The 16,670-nt window shown below is 38.0% G+C and overlaps 1 protein-coding gene across 3 annotated transcripts in view; it reads left to right on the top strand.

The window, feature by feature from the left end:
- The window catches only part of glt1d1 (glycosyltransferase 1 domain containing 1), a 72,138-nt gene that overhangs the window by 30,165 nt on the left and 25,303 nt on the right, over positions 1–16,670 (top strand). For all 3 annotated transcript variants that reach the window (XR_009515438.1, XM_059988230.1, XM_059988231.1), the window contains exons 6-8: positions 1,540–1,596; positions 10,035–10,130; positions 12,527–12,576. Coding sequence is in view for 2 of the 3 variants with exons in the window: in XM_059988230.1 (XP_059844213.1) it covers positions 1,540–1,596; positions 10,035–10,130; positions 12,527–12,576 (203 nt within the window). In the remaining variant the exon portion in view is untranslated. The remainder of the gene's footprint in view (positions 1–1,539; positions 1,597–10,034; positions 10,131–12,526; positions 12,577–16,670) is intronic.

Genomic DNA, 16,670 nt, shown 5'->3' with positions numbered 1-16,670 from the left:
GTTTTAAGGTAGGCAAAGCATACAGCTACAGTGTGTTGGAATAATGGAGGAAAACACATCATGCTTTAGAAAATAGTTGAAGAATAGCGTTGCCCAGAGTCTGCCTTTGTTGAAATCCAGTAGAAAATTGATAATGTGAGTGTGACACTAACAGATACAAGGATTTTTACTTTAACAACGGAGAGGTTAAAGAGGGCTTAGATTTTCAATAAAATATCCAAAGAAATAAAACTAATTCTTTAAGCACATCTCACATGGATCTCCGTTGCAGCATCAACCATATCAACTAGTTTATTTTTCACTAAGGACCTAACCACATTTCGGTCAATGTGATTATCATTGCTTTGCACGGAAATAAGCTGCATCATGAAGTTTCTGCGTGCAGCCTGTTTGTACGTTGCAATTGAGGAAGTCTGTACTGCTGCACTGTAAACTTTGGTCAAAGATGGCATGGGTCTATTTCTGTGCCATATGACTTTCTGGCTGCAGAACTGAGCAGAATTCTCAGAAGCTTTATTACTAAAATATAGTTGCTTGAGGTACAGTTCTTGTGAAAGATCTTCATGCTGGAAAGCTCTGGAAGAATTATCTGGCTTTCCTCCAGTTAATTGACCTTGCTTTCCCTTCCAGCCTCTTGCTGATTTGTTCCTCAGTGTGTATCTGAGAAAATGTAATTAGTATAACTATTAACTTCTAAATTCTCTGAAGTGTTGCAGTTCTAAGATTTTGCAGGATGCAGAATGTTGCATTCCCACACCATTGTGCCTACAATCAATCTCAAGTTGTTGCTTTGATGAGCAGATTGTTGCAAAGTGCAACATTTTGAAGTGTTATGTCTTAATGAGTCTTTTATAACAATTAAAATGGTTTAGCAGATCCAAAATGCTATTGAATAGCTAATTAGAATATATTATTTTAATTGCAATGTGCAATGCTTCAAATTATCTAATAGGCTTCAACTTGGTTATGTTTTGGTTAAATAGATTTTTTTCTAAGGCAATATTTTAAAACTCAAAGGAACCTTTGATTTTTTTTTATTGTATTCATTGATTTCATTTACACTTTAACTTACAAGATGTGGGAAAGCAACTTTGCTCTGCACCAACGCCAAATAGGTGTGAAAAGGATAGGTAAGAAATAGCTCAGCTCGGTCTTGAGACTGATTAATTGATGACTTCCACCTGCAAATCACTAAATTAGGAAAGAACTTAAGTGGAGTTTGTATACTGTTATATTCACTTATTGTGGTTAAAAACCCAGGTAAACCCCAACTGCCTCGCTGATGTAAGACGAAGAGGTTGCTGGGTGGAAAGGGGCAACAGAAACCTGGTTGAAGATGTGGTTTTGAAGCAGAATGTAACTATTATGATGGAAAAATTTCAATCAGGGACAAATATTTGTGTTGTAATATTCATTTTAAAAACATAGTTAACACTTCTTTATATGTTCAAAGTATTGGAATAGCCCCAAAACATTTTTTTAATCTTTAATTATCTTGTACTTCTTTTATTCTGTGTCTTTTCTTTCAATTGAATCTAGGTGTGGTGACTAAGCCTTGTGTAAAATTTAACTGGGGGGAGTTCCTTCAAAATTCAGGTATGGCTTTGTGATGGCATTTTAATGAGAAGTTCTGGCATTGTATTTGGAACATTTGTATGTTTTTTTTCTGTAAATAGCTTTGTCTAGTATGGTCTAAAAGAATTTATTGTAAGAAATGTTGAGCAATTTTAACAATGCATGCACCTGGTTGTAGGTTTTCACCAATTTGCAAGTTTGAAAAGGTGAGATAACACAATTTATGGTAATATTATTCTTACTAAATAACTAATGTCATACAACCAACAGAATATTCACACTGCAATCATTTCTACATACTACAGTTAGCAAATAAGCATTGTAGAATACCTTCTAAATAAAATCTTGTTTTATTAACAAAAACAACATTCTACCTGAGTTGGGATTTATATAAAGAACAGAATTTACCATTTATTTTTGATTTGTGATATGTAATATAACAACTGTGGTCTACGGTCAGGAACAAGACAGTGTGCACGTGAGGCGGGTAGAGGGATCCAAGAGACAGTGCTGGAGGAGCCTCAGCCCTTGAGCTTGTCCAACAGGTCTGAGATTCTTGCTCCCTGTGTGGATGAGAGTGGGGGGCTGTAGGAAAGATAAGCAACCTGACTGTGGCTCCGTAGTTCATGGAGCCAATCAAGGAGGAAAAAATAAGAGAAATGTAGTGGTAATTAGGGATAGTATAGTCAGAGGAATAGATGGAGTTCTCTGTTGACAGGATATAGCATCCTGAAGGCTGTGTGGCCTGCCTGGTACCCAGATTTGGGATATTTTATCTGACCTGCAGAGAAATTTGCAGTAGGAGGGGAAAGATCCAGTTGTCGTGATCCATGTGGGTAACATGACATCGGTAGAATGAGGAAGGAGGTTCTGCTGAGGGAATTTGAGCAGCTAGGAACTAAATTAAAAAGCAGAACCAAAAAGGTAGTAATCTCCAGATTACTTGAACAACAAGCAAATTGGCATAGGGACAAGAAGATGTGAGAGTTAAATGTGTGGCTCAAGGATTGGTGGGGGAGAAGTAGTTTTGAATTCATGGGAAATTGGCACCAGTATTGGGGAAGGAGGGAGCTGTACCGATGGGATGGGCTCCATCTGAACCGTGATGGGACCTAGATCCTAGTGAATGGCATAATTAGGGCTGTGGATAGGGCTTTAAACTGAATAGTAGGGGGGTGGGTTCAATAGATTGGAGAAGTATGGATAAAATAAAAAAGAAAAGTGTTGATAAAGATAAAGAAAAAATTAAAAGAGAAAAGTAAGAAAGGAGTGAAGAAAAGTCAAGTGCAAAAGAGTAAAAGATTACAAGATTTTGAAAGCACAATGAGTGTAAGGGCACTTTATTTGAATGCCTGTAATATTCAAAACACGGTCAGTGAACTTGTGGCTCAAATCAGTACAGAGGTATGATTTAGTGGCCATTACAGATATGTGGTTGCAGGGTGGAGAGGATTTGGAATTAAATATCCAAGGATGTAAGGCATTATGGAAAGACAGGCAGGGAGGTGGGGCAGCGCTCTTAATTAAAGATGAGATCAGGGCGATAGTGAGAGACGGTATAAGATCTAAGGTGTTGAAAGTTGAATCCATCTGGGTAGAGATTAGGAATAGTAAAAGGGAAAAAAATCACTGGTGGGAGTTGTACAGGCAATAAGCAGAAATATCTGAGACATGTAAGAATGGAACAGCAGTTATCATGGGAGACTTTAACTTGCACATAGATTAGGTGAATGAAGTTGTTTGAAGCAGTCTTGAGGAGGACTTCATAGAATGCATCCGTGATAGCTTTCTTGAACAGCATGTTACTGAACCTACAAGGGAACGCGCTATCTTAGATCTGGTCCCATGCAATGAGACAGGTAAAATTAGTGATGTTGTAATTAGGGATCCTCTTGGAAAGAGTGGTCACAGTATGATTGAATTTCTCATACAAATGGAGGGTGCAATAGTTCAACCTCAAGCCAGTGTATTATGCCTAAACAATGGAGACTACAATGGGATGAGGGACGATTTGGCTAGTGTAAACTGGGAACGTAGGCTTTATGGTGGGACAGTTGAGGAACAGTCAAAGACTTTCAAAGAGATTTTTCATGATGCGCAACAGAAGTATATTCCAGTTAGAAGCAAGGACAATAAGGCTGGGGAGAACCAGCCTTGGATAACTAAGGAAATAAAAGAAGGCATCAAACTAAAAGCTTAAGTATACAAAATCACCAAGTATACTTGGAAACTGGAAGACTGGGAAAACTTTCAAAAGCAACTAAGTACCGCTAAGCAAGCAATAAAGAAAAGGAAGATAGATTATGAAAATGAACTAGCATAAAATATAAAAGTGGATAGTAAAAGATGTTCTAATTATATAAAGTGGAAAAGGGTGGTTAAAGTGAATTTAGGTCCCTTGGAGAACGAGAAGGGGAAATTAATATTGGATAATGAAGAAATGATCGAGGCTTTGAATGACTATTTTGTGTCGGTCTTCGTGGTGGAGAACACATCTAATATGGTGGTGAGGACCTCAATATAATTGCTATCACTGAGGAGGTAGTGCTGAACAAACTTGTGGGCCTGAAGATAGACAAGTCCCATGGTCCTAATGGAATGCATCCCAGGGTACTCAAAGGAATAGTAGAAGTTATAGTAAAAGCTTTGGTGATGACTTTCCGAAATTCAGTGGACTCTGGGTGGATCCCAGCGCTTGGGAAGGCGACAAATGTCATGCCACTGTTCAAAAAATAATGTAGGCAAAAGGCAAGTAATTATAAGGCAATTAGTTTAACATCTGTAGTTGGGAAAATGCTTGAAGCTATCATTAAAGAAGAAATAGCGAGGTATCTGGAAAGAAATGGATCCATCATTCAGGCGTAGTGTGGATTCAGCAAAGGCAGGTCCTGTTTGACAAACTTTCTGGAGTTCTTCGAGGATATAACAAGTGCAGTGGATAGAGGTGAACAGGTGGACGTTATTTACTTGGATTTCCAGAAGGCGTTTCATAAGATGCCACATAAAAGAATTATCCATAGGATAAGGAAGCATAGAGTTGGGAGTGATGTATTAGCATGGATAGAGGATTGGTTAAAAAATGAAGAGCAGAGACTTGGGACACATGGATGTTATTCTGGTTGGCAATCAGTGGTGACCGGTGTGCTACAGGGGTCAGTGCTGGGCACGTAACTGTTCACGATATATATTAACAATCTGGAAGAGGGGACCAAGTGTAGTACATCTAAGTTTCCTAATGATATTAAATTAAGTGGAAAAGCAAATTGTGCAGAAGATGGGGAGAGTCTGCAGAGAGATATAGGTAGCTTAAGTGAGTGGGCAAGTGTCTGGCAGATGGAGTACAATGTTGGTAAATGTGAAGTCATCCACTTTGGAAGGAAAAATGAAAGAACAAATTCTTTTTAAATTATAAGAAACTGCAGCATGCTGCCATGCAGAGAGACTGGGAGTGCTTGAGCATGAATCACAAAAGGTTTGTTTGCAGGTGCAGCAGACTATCAAGAAGGCAAATGAAATGTTGGCCTTCATTGCTAGAGGGATTGAATTTAAGAGCAGGAGGTTATGCTGCAACTGTACAGGGTATTGGTGAGACCGCAGCTGGAGTACTGCGTGTAGTTCTGGGCACCCCTGGTCAAAATTTCTGTTACTGTAATTGGCGAAGCGAGTAAAAGATGACCTGATTTCCAAAAGGCATAAAGTTAAAGATGACATATTTCTTTAATATTTTAAGCAAGATTACTTTTTTATTTCCATCTTACTGTTTCAAAATAACAAAAAAGGAAAAGGGCCCCAAGCAAAAGTTTGGACACCCTGCATGGTCAGTACTTAGTAACATCCCCTTTGGCAAGTTTCACAGCTTGTAAATGCTTTTTGTAGCCAGCTAAGAGTCTTGCAATTTTTGTTTGGGGGATTTTCACCCATTCTTCCTTGCAAAAGGCTTCTAGTTCTGTGAGATTCTTGGGCTGTCTTGCATGCACTGCTCTTTTGAGGTCTATCCATAGATTTTTGATGATGTTTAGGTCAGGGGACTGTGAGGGCCATAGCAAAAACTTCAGCTTGCACCTCTTGAGGTAGTCCATCGTGGATTTTGAGATGTGTTTAGGATCATTATCCTGTTGTAGAAGCCATCCTCTTTTCATCTTCTGCTTTTTTACAGACGGTGTGATGTTTGCTTCCAGCATTTGCTGGTATTTAATCGAATTCATTCTTCCCTCTACCAGTGAAATGTTCCCCGTGCCACTGGCTGAAACACAAACCCAAAGATTGATGGATTCACCCCTGTGCTTAACAGTTGGAGAGGTGTTCCTTTCATAAAATACTGCACCTTTTTTTCCAACCATACCTTTGCTCATTGCAGCCAAAACGTTCTACTTTAACTTCATCAGTCCACAGGACTTGTTTCCAAAATGCATCAGGCTTGTTTAGATGTTCCTTTACAAATTTCAGGTGCTGAATTTTGTGGTGATGATGCAGGAAAGGTTTTCTTCTGACGCCTCTTCCATGAAGGTCATATTTGTGGGGGTGTCACTGCACAGTAGAACAGTGCACCGCTGCTCCAGAGTATGCTAAATCTACCTGAAGTTCTTTTGCAGTCAGATGGGGATTTTGATTTGCCTTTCTAGCAATCCTATGAGCAATTCTCTTGGAAAGTTTTCTTGGTCTTCTGGACCTCAATTTGACCTCTACCACTCCTGCTAACTGCCATTTCTTAATTACATTATGAACTGAGGAAATGGCTACCTGAAAATGCTTTGCTATCTTTTTATAGCCTTCTCCGGCTTTGTGAGCATCATTTATTTTAATTTTCAGAGTGCTAGGCAGCTGCTAGAGGAGCCCATGGCTGCTGATTGTTGGGACAAGGTTTGAGGAGTTAGGGTATTTATAAAGCTTTGAAATTTGCATTACCTGGCCATCCCTAATGATGATTATGAGCAAGCCATAGCCCTAGCAAGCTAATTAAGGTTTGAGACCTTGGTAAAAGTTATCTGAGAGCTCAAATCTCTTGGTGTGCCCAAACCTTTACCTGGTGCTCCTTTCCTTCTTTTCACTCTAAAATTGTACAAGACAAAAATAATACACTAATCTTGCTTAAAATGTTGAAAAGAATGTTTCATCTTTAACTTTATGTCTTCTGGAGATCAGTTCATCTTTTACTCACTTAAGTATTCACAGTAACAGGAAGTTTGACCAGGAGTGCCCAAACTTTTGCATATCACTGTACTAGCTTTGGAAGCAGTGCCGAGGAAGTTCATCAGGTTGATTTCAGAAATGAGGGGGTTGGACTATGAGGAGAGATTGAGTTGCCTGGGACTGTACTCGCTGGAATTCAGAAGAATGAGAGGACATCTTAGAGAAACATATAAAATTATGAACGGGGTAAATAAGATAGAGGCAGGAAAGTTGTTTCCACTGATAGGTGAGACTAGAACTAGGGGACATAGCCTCAAGATTTAGGGGAGTAGATTTAGGACGGAGATTAAGAGGAAACTGCTTTTCCCAGAGAGTGGTGAATCTGTGAAATTCTCTGCCCATGAAGCAGTGGAGGCTACCTCAGTAAATATATTTAAGACAAGGTTGGGTAGATTTTTGTATAGTAAGGGAATTAAGGGTTATGGGGAAAAGGCAGGTAGGTGGAGATGAGTCTATGGCCAGATCAGCCATGATCTTGTTGAGTGGTAGAGCAGGCTCGACAGGTTAGATTGCCTACTCCTGCTCTTATTTCTTATGTACTTAAAAAGTCAATTCCCTGTTACAAATGAGGAGGAACATCTTTAATCAGAGGGTGATGAATCTGTGGAATTTGTTGCCACAGAAGACCAGGTCATTGGGAGTACAGTATTTAAAGTGGAGGTTGATGGATTCTTGGTTATTCAGCACATGAAAGGGTACAGGGAGAAGGCAGAAGAGTGGGAAATGGATCAGCCAAGATGAAATGGCAGAGCAGACTTAATGGGCCAAATGACCTAATTCTGGTCCTATGTCTTAAGGTTGTGTTAAGCTTTGAGGGAAGGCAAAACAGAGGGTGGAACTTTTGACTTCTATGATTTTTCCAGTTTTTAAATTCCTCAGTATATTAGATACATTTAAAAACTTTGCTGTAAATAATAAAAAGAATGCTTTAAAATTTATTTAAAATACATTAAAACATTCATAAACGAAAAATAATTAATTAAATTAAAATTATTTATAAAAGAGCATGATTTCCTCATTCTCCACAGGGAGAACTTCCATGAGAATGAATGCAATTTCGAATAGCTTGTTGCAGGATCTCAGAGGTGGTTTGTGTCACTTTCACAAACATAATACTGAATATGATTTAACCCTTTAGATTTATTTTATATTCTGATCAAGTGTTTGTTTTACTATCAGTAGTTTATAAAAATGTCTATTTGTATTGAAACAAATGCTTCCATGCTATCTGTTTTGTCGCAGAGTACTTGCAATCAAATTCATTCTGTAATTGAAAGTTGGTGCATTTAAGGAAATTGCACACTTCAAAGCCAGGATAATTTGGCTGAATTAGTATGAGATTAACAGTTCCATTTGTGTTTTTACCTGAAATAGTAAGCTAAATGTTGAAATGTATATCTAGCCTGATTATTGATTTTCTAAAATTATGTAATATTTTAGAACCAGCAAGTGAAAATGCATTAGCACAAGAGATTCCACAGATGCAGGAAATCCAAAGTAACATATACAAAATGCTGGAGGAACTCAACAGGTCAGGCAGCATGTGTGAAAATGAACGAACAGTTAACATTTCGAGCCAAACCCTGAAGAAGGGTCTCAGCCTAAAATGTCGACTGTTTGTTCATTTCCATGGATGCAGCCTGACCTGCTAAGTTCCACCAGCATTTTGTGTGTGTTACAGTGTAAAAATCCAAACCAGTTCACTGCCATTTGTAAGAAACAAACATAGGTTAATATTTTGATTGTAAACTCATTCAAACATTTACCCATTTTTCCAAATCAAATTCATAAGTAAAATATCAGATCAATGGTAGTAGATAACAACATATTTATTTGGCTGTTGTTAAGATACCATCTCAAACTAACAGCAAAGATCAAATAATTTGCTTTTTATTTTCAACAGAGGATTGAATTATTGAAGAAATGGACTGTTTTATCGTTGCTCTGTACAGATATACCAACCTTCCATACAGTCTGTTTTACTGCACCAAATTTAGTAATTTTACAGCTACCTCTCACACGCTCCGAAGCCCTGAAAATACAAATTCAGTTTCCCCACTGGTTTGCATTCCACTCTTTAGGAAACAAGAAGAAGCAGAATGTGCATGAAGTATCTCCAATTAAGAGGAAGCAAACTAGAGAATGCTACAATACATACTGGCTTTAAAACCTTTGCCAGTTTTATTTTAAATTACCCTACTAAAATGCTGATTTTTTTTTTCTTGTACAGTGGCTTCCGGTTAATTGGAATACATTGGAACCAGTGCATTTTGGCCCCATTTAGTGGCTGCCCAGTTAGTCGTAGTTTCATGGGAATAATTTCAAAGGTATAAAAAAGGCAAGCCACTTTTAATTGAGAAATGGGTTAAGTACTTAAATGAAATGCAGAAAAAATTAGAACACTACCAATACTACTACAGTACTATAAAACTGTGTATTAATTTGTGATAGATATCAACAGAGAAATTCATCCAATGTACGCTGCTGTGTTCTTTTAATTGACTGTAAATGAAAAAAGCAGCATAGATACCTAGTGCAGATAAAAGACTGCCTTAATACAATGCTATTGACAGTTGCATCCTCCGTTGTAATATTCAAGATGATTATTGTTACCTTCAAATTCTAACTTATCTAAGTAGAGAAGTTGTTTCATTTTCACTTGTGGCCATTTCTGGCATCACCAAGCCTCACTGCATGAAACCAAACTGTTTCTGAATTGTCTTACTGCTTACTTCTTGGCGACAAAATCACTGCCTTTTGAACAGAAGCACATGCATCTGACACCATTTAAAAACTGTTCATTCAAGCACGGTGTAGGATCTAACAGCCACACAAGTGAGTATGACTAACACAGGCTAGAAAGTGTTTGGCAACAGTCTCCTGTCTCAATTAAGTGACATAGTGTCCCAAATAAACAAAAGGAATCCTGGCTATTTTCTCAATTAGTTTCTGTTCTTTGAGTTGTTCCAAATAAGCGGCTGCCCCAATTAACCAGAATCCACTGTCAAATCTTGTTAAATTGTTTTTTATTCAAATAAATCTTCCAGTTATATTTCTAAAATCCGTCCATACAGTTTTGTTGTACAGTATTTATGGAAGACTATATTCAGACTTAAATAGTGTTGCTTTCCTTTTAAAGCTTACTACACTGATAAGATGAAGATGAAAGTATGATGCAAGTTACATTTCATAATGAAAGGGTTACTTGCTCTCATTTTTCTACTTTATATAGAAAATTGCTTTTGCTTTGCTCTTTATAATGATTACAGGGATTCAGTTCACGAGTAGTGATCCATACATCTTCCTTTTGGTATGTGGACTTCGACGAGTTAAAGATCCACTCTACTTGGTAGATGCTTTCTCAGGTAATCAAATCAGACTTTGTTATTCTTACATATTGTTGATTCCCTGGACCTTATCATAGGAGTAATTTTAATTCAACTCTCAATTTGTGGCTGTGATCTCACTTTTTGTGAACTTTAGTTCTGAATGTTACTTGCCTACTTTGCAAGGTTTGTTTTGTTTTTCACATCGGGTGTTTGACGGTCTTTTTTAATGGGTTCTTTTGTGTTTCTTTGTTTTGTGGCTGCCTGTAAGGAAACAAATCTCAAGGTTGTGTATAGTATACATGCTTCGATAATAAATGTACTTTGTACTTTGAATTTGCCTTCCCGTTATAAGTATCCTGCTCCGAGTTGTTGATCATTTCATTAATGGTTTTTGCTGATTGGAGCTATTACTTTGAAGAAGTGTAACTGGCGTCTTAAAAAAATTACACATCTTTGCATACAAATTATTTAATACAAGCAAGGGTTGAAAGCACAATATGTTTCATTCCTGCAACTTACTGATGTCTCCTACAGATTTTATTGGCATATATTGCAGGGTGAGGTTTTTTTTAAATTAACTAAATACTAGAATAAAAAAGTTTACTGACAAAGCATTAACCATATTTCATCAGTAATATACCAGTGATGAAATATTCTGTCTTTTCAAACTAGACTTTCCTTCTGTGAAGAACATATAAGGTATGCAATTAATGGCTTAGAAGCATTTTATTAGCCAACAGTTTAAATTTATACTACAATGTTGTAGATGCTATAGCACTTAATAAATCATAAAATTGAATAGGCCAATTGGTGTAATAGATCTCTTCTGATATTTGTCCTTCATTGATTTATCTTTCTTTATTTTGTTTTACTTCGAACTTCCAATTATCCATCCGTACTACTAATACTCCATCTAGTAATGAGTTTCACATTTAAACCATTCTCACTGGATTTAAAAAAAAATTCACCTGAATTCCTTATTACATTTAATAGTGAGTCTCTTCAATTTTTCTAATTTTAAATATGGGAAGATTTCTCATAAATTTGGTTCTCTATTAGATTCACTGGTAGAAGCTTTTTGATCATATGAATGGAAAAAAAGAACTTGGATATCTGAAGTAACAAAGATTTGTCAGTGCAGCCTTTTGTTTTAATTAATTGAACATTAGTAGATAGAAAACATTCTATCCTGCTGATGCTCAGTTGACTAATAACACTGGCTTAAAAACACTACATCTTCAAAAAAACAATATTTGTTATGTGACTTGCCAATCTTTCTAGTCAACCTCAAGAATTAATATCTTTCAAATCGTTCAAGTATCTGTCTAAACCCATCTTAATTTTCCTATCAACCTCCATCATTTCTTTAGATGTTTCCAGTTCACAAACTGTATTCTATGTAGTGTAATTGCTGTTTAAATTGCTTGTACTCAACCACAGAAGATTGTGTGATGCCCTGGTTAAGATTGTTTTTCTGCTATGCTGTATGTATTTTAACTTAGCAGTTCTGTAGGAACTGTTGATTCTGTTCTCAGCCTGTTTGGGTTTGAGCTGAGATAAGGGGCTTTGTTGTTCAAGTTAGGAATGTGGTGTCAGCCCATCAGGATGGTGGAATTGGGAAAAGGTTTTAGAGGACACTGGGTGGAGAAGTTTTGTGAGGGATACTTGTGTGGGTCAAGGTCTTTTTGGTAGGAGGTGGGAGTAACCAGGAGGGAAGACAGCTGAGGATGCCGTCCCTGTTACACAAGGTGCTTTGTGCAGGTGAATGGCTTCAAGGCCTATGGGAGAGCCCATTTGTTTGAGATAGATTTCGAGCAACATTCAGAAGGGGTGGGTGCTTTCACACAAAACAAATGTCTAGTGCGTGAGTTATAGACAACTTCAAGATGAGTTCCAACTTATGTGCACGTTTGACTGTTTAATTATAATGGGCCCTTTTTGTTTTTTTTAAATAACTCTGGTTAAGATATTGCAGTGTACGACCTTTTATTTCTTGCCGGGGGCAGTAAATCACACAGCATTCACACAAATCAGGGTTTGGGTGGGTGAGACATCCCAAGCTGACAGGTTTGGTGGGACCAGAGTTGTATACATCCTGGACATACAGAGCCTGAGAAAGGTGGGTTTCTCACCGTGAAGTCCAGTGGCTGTTAGCGCGGGACAATGACCCGCTTCTTCAGAGACACCCAGTAAAAAACTATTGCAATTGTATTTATTATCTATGATTCTACAGTTGATAGCAGTTTTGGAGTTATTATTAAGGTTTACTTCCAATATCAAATGAAGTTGCTTTCCACTGATATGAATTCAATATCTTTCAAATATGAGGAAAGATCTGTAGTAAATCATCCCTGTTAAACTGAAATTATTATATTATTGATGTTCATTGTTGCATTTCAGGTAAATAAAATATTCTGTATCTTGTTTTCTAGCTTGGCATGAAAGGGAACCATGTGTTCATTTGATTATTATTGGACCCGAGGTAAGTAATTGCTCTTAGATATTAAAACTACAAAATGCCGGAAGTAATTAGTTGGTCAGGTGGCATTTGTGAAAAGGGAGACCAGATAACGAACCATATTTTAAACAAGAGATTCTCCAGATGCTGGAAATCTTGAGCAACATATACAAAATGCTGGAGGAACTCAACAAGTCAGGCAATATCTATGGAGGCGAATAAACAGTCAACATTCCAGCTGGACACCCTCCATCAGGACTGGAAACAAATGGGGGGAAATTTCAGAATAAGAAGTGGGGGGGGGAGGGAGAAGTACAAACTGGCAGGTGAAGTGTGAGACCAACTGAGGAAAAAGGTGGTTGGATTGGGAAGGGAGGGTGAAGTAACAAGCTGGGAGGTGAAAGCATTAAAGTAGGAGGAATCTGTCAGGAGTGGACATTGGACCATAGCAGAAAGAAACCATATTTTGCTGAACTACACTAATCTGGACCAAGTATAGAATACCGATTTTCATTTGCCTTAAAGCTTCCCTTACTCCTGGGAAGTGACCACTGCAATGGCAGAACTCCTGGCAATTGATCAATTTGGTACCATCCAAACCTGCCATGAAAGATCTGACAATTGTTCAAGTCCCAGTTCTGGTTTAATGGCTGTAAAAATAATAAGCGATCTTTCAGTGATTTTGCATATCTGTGACGTTGTGACATTTCAAACCTATTAAAATTAAATGTTTGTTTAAAAAATTCAAAGCAAGCTCCCAGTTGCATGCCATTTCAGCTCCGCTTCCCAGTGCCACACTGACTTGCTTATACTCACCGTTCTTTATTGTCAGGGTGAGACCAAACACAAGGTAATAGAACAGTACTTCATGTTCCACCTGGATAATCTCCAGCCCAATGATGTGAACATTGAATTTTCCCATTTCAGATAGTTTAGATAATGTTCCTTTCTCTCTGATCCAATAAATTGTCTCAACCCCACTTCTTTCTGAACGCATTGTCCCAGATCTCCATTACCCAGTTACTTTTTCCTCTCCACCTGTTTTCATCTGCCTGTTATCAGATTCCAGAATCTGCAACCCTTTGCTGTCTCCACTTGCCACCTACCATCTGGTTTCACCTTGTGTCTGCCAGCTCCTGCCTCTCTCCTCCCCTCATCCCTTTATACTGGCTCATATTTCCTCTACGTTTTCAGTTTTGAGTAAAACTAACTACCCCTCTCTAGATGCTGCTAGATCTGTTGACTTCCTCCAGCAATTCATATTATGTGCTAGATCCCAGAAGCTGCAATCTCATCTGTTTTTTCTGTACTAGACCTTCCCATTACTTTCAAACTTGTAATCCTAAAACCTGCATTAAATTCAGTAGGGATTAGATCTGTAATATATTAATGCCATGAGAAATCTGGCTGTGGTGCCACGACAACCTCTCACTGAATGTCAGTAAGACCAAAGAACTGATTGTTGACTTCAGGAGAGGAAACTGGTGGTTCATGACCAGTTCTTATTGGGGATCGGAGATGGAGAGGGTCAGCCATGTTAAATTCCTCAATGTTATCATTTCACAGTGTTTGTCCTGGGCCCAGCACATAAGTGCAATTACGAAGAAAGCACAGCAGTGCCTCTACTTCCTTATGAGTTTGCAAAGTTTCAGCATGACATCTAAAACTTTGACCAACTTCTCCTGTATAGATGTGTGGTGGAGAGAATATCAACCGATTGCAACGCAGCCTGGTATGAAAACACCAATGCCCTTGAACAGAAAATCCTACAAAAAGTAGTGGTATCAGTCCAGTCAATCATGGGCAAAGTGCTCCCCACCATTGAGCACATCTGTACAACGTGCAGAGGCAGGAAAGCAGCATCTATCAACAAGAACCCCCAGCACCCAGGTCATGCTCTCTTCTCACTTCTGCCATCAGAAAGAAGGTTCAGGAGCCTCAGGACCCACACCACCAGTTTCAATAACAGTTATTAACCCTGAACCATCAGGCTATTCAACTTGAATTGACTCAAGTTCCCTTGCCCCATCACGGAACTGTCCCTTCAATATATGGACTCACTTTCAAGGACTCTTCATCTTGTTGTCAATATTTATTGCTTATTTATTTTTTATTATTACTTTTCTTTTTTATTTGAACAGTTTGTTGTCTTTTGCATGCAGGTTGTTTGCCCGTCCAGTTGGGAGAGGCTTTTCGTAGATTCTGTTATGTTTCTTGGATTTACTGTGTATGCCCACAAGAAAATGAATCTTAGAGGCACATATATGTACTTTCATAATAAATTTTCTTTGAATCCAGCAAGGGTGACCTCTATCACTAGAACTAGCTGATGAATTGCCATTGAACCTGTCAGGAAGTCAGGTTCTACTTTTGACAGCATGTGGCAGAAGTCCCACAGGCAAACAAGTTCCAGTAGAACAACCGGAATTCAGCCCATGCCTAGCTCAAAATTTTAAGTTGATAATTAGTTGAAAGTAATGAACCGGAAATACTAACTCTCTTACCTCAGAGATACTTCCTGATATACCGAATATTTCCAGCATTTTATTTATTTTAGATTTACAGATCCACAGTAGATTGCTTTTGTGGATCGTTCTTGAGTTTGAATGCTTCAAACTTTTTGTATACAGAAATGATACTTTAACACTGTATGTATTAATCATCTACACCATTGGCAGGAAACCACACAATTATAAAGTGCTATATCCTAACTGCTGTATATATTACAATTACGTATTACAATCTCTTGTTAGGTTGGCTTATGAAAATACAAAATATTTTGTTCCATGCTTAACTCTACCATGCTTTCCTACATTTAGACTGGGCATGAGTTCCTGGCTTTCATGATGCTTGAGGCATGATGAGAGTTGAGAAGAAGGTATAATTGAAAGTTAAAATGAGTAAGGGAAGGATGTATAGACCATGTTTCAGAAAGAAGAGGCTAGGCAGTTGAAATACCAGCCTAAACATAACCAAGGAAATACTTCTCAATAAGGAGTTAATTTTTGAGCAAAGCTTTCCTTGAATTGGTAATTTTGAGAGCTAAATATCCTTGTTAATTTGGTTTACATGTGCGAGTTGGGCTACATTTCACCAGATGGTCCTGTCTCAACAGATTGCTAAACAATCTAATGTGTTTTCTTTGTTAATGACTTTGATATTCCCAATAAGTCTCTCTGGCTCTCTGCCATGCAGGAGGCATGCACTTGCATTACAGATTTGTGTTCTGAGCTGCAATTAATTTTATATGTATACAAGTATTTTATGCCTCATTTTCTTATGCACAGACATAATAAGCAATATAAGTTCAAGGAAGACACCAGCACAATGGTATTGAGATAAATGACCAGTCGTGATTATATTGAATTGCAGAGCAAACTGAAAGCCAACTCTTGCTCTGCTTTCTCATTAACAAAACTTTATTTTATATTTGCCACACTTCATAAGTATTTTGGTAACAATTGTACCCCTGTAGGAGGAACTGTGAGGAAATACTTCCTTCAGTTCGAAAAACATTCCAATCAGAAAAGGCGTCCTTCCACCACTAAACTTTGCTTCCTAGCTGCAAGATACTTCTGGTTCCAGTTATCCAGCTTGCCTTGGATTCCATGTGCTTTAACCTTCTGGATCAGCCTACCATGTGGGACCTTGTTCGATACCTTTGTATGACTAATATGTATTGCCCTGACCTCATCAATAGTAGTTGGAACCTGAACTAAAATTAAATTTGTGAGGTAGGATTTCCAAATGTACATAAATGCTATTCTTTAGGATTTTGTCCAGTAGTTTCGTCAGTGCTAGTGAATGACTGTGATTTCCTGGCTTATCCCTCCTGTCCTTTTTTTAATAAAGTATGAACATTATTCATTCTACAGCTTTTTGAAAGCTCACCCAACGATAATGTAAGAATCGCAACCAGGGCCCCAACCATTTCCTCCCTTATTTCCTATAGAAACCCGAGGTAGATCTCATTTGGTCCTTGGGATTTATCATTCTTTGTGTGTCCTATGATATCTAACCACCTGTCCCTTCTTAATACAAGCTTGCTCCAGATTATCCACATTACCCTCCTTGAACTCCCTACTTTCAATGTTGTGCTCCTCAATAATGGTGAGAAG

This window comes from Hypanus sabinus, chromosome 13 (assembly GCF_030144855.1).
Source record: "Hypanus sabinus isolate sHypSab1 chromosome 13, sHypSab1.hap1, whole genome shotgun sequence".
NCBI lineage: Eukaryota > Metazoa > Chordata > Chondrichthyes > Myliobatiformes > Dasyatidae > Hypanus > Hypanus sabinus.
This window is presented reverse-complemented; position numbering and strand designations above follow the sequence as displayed.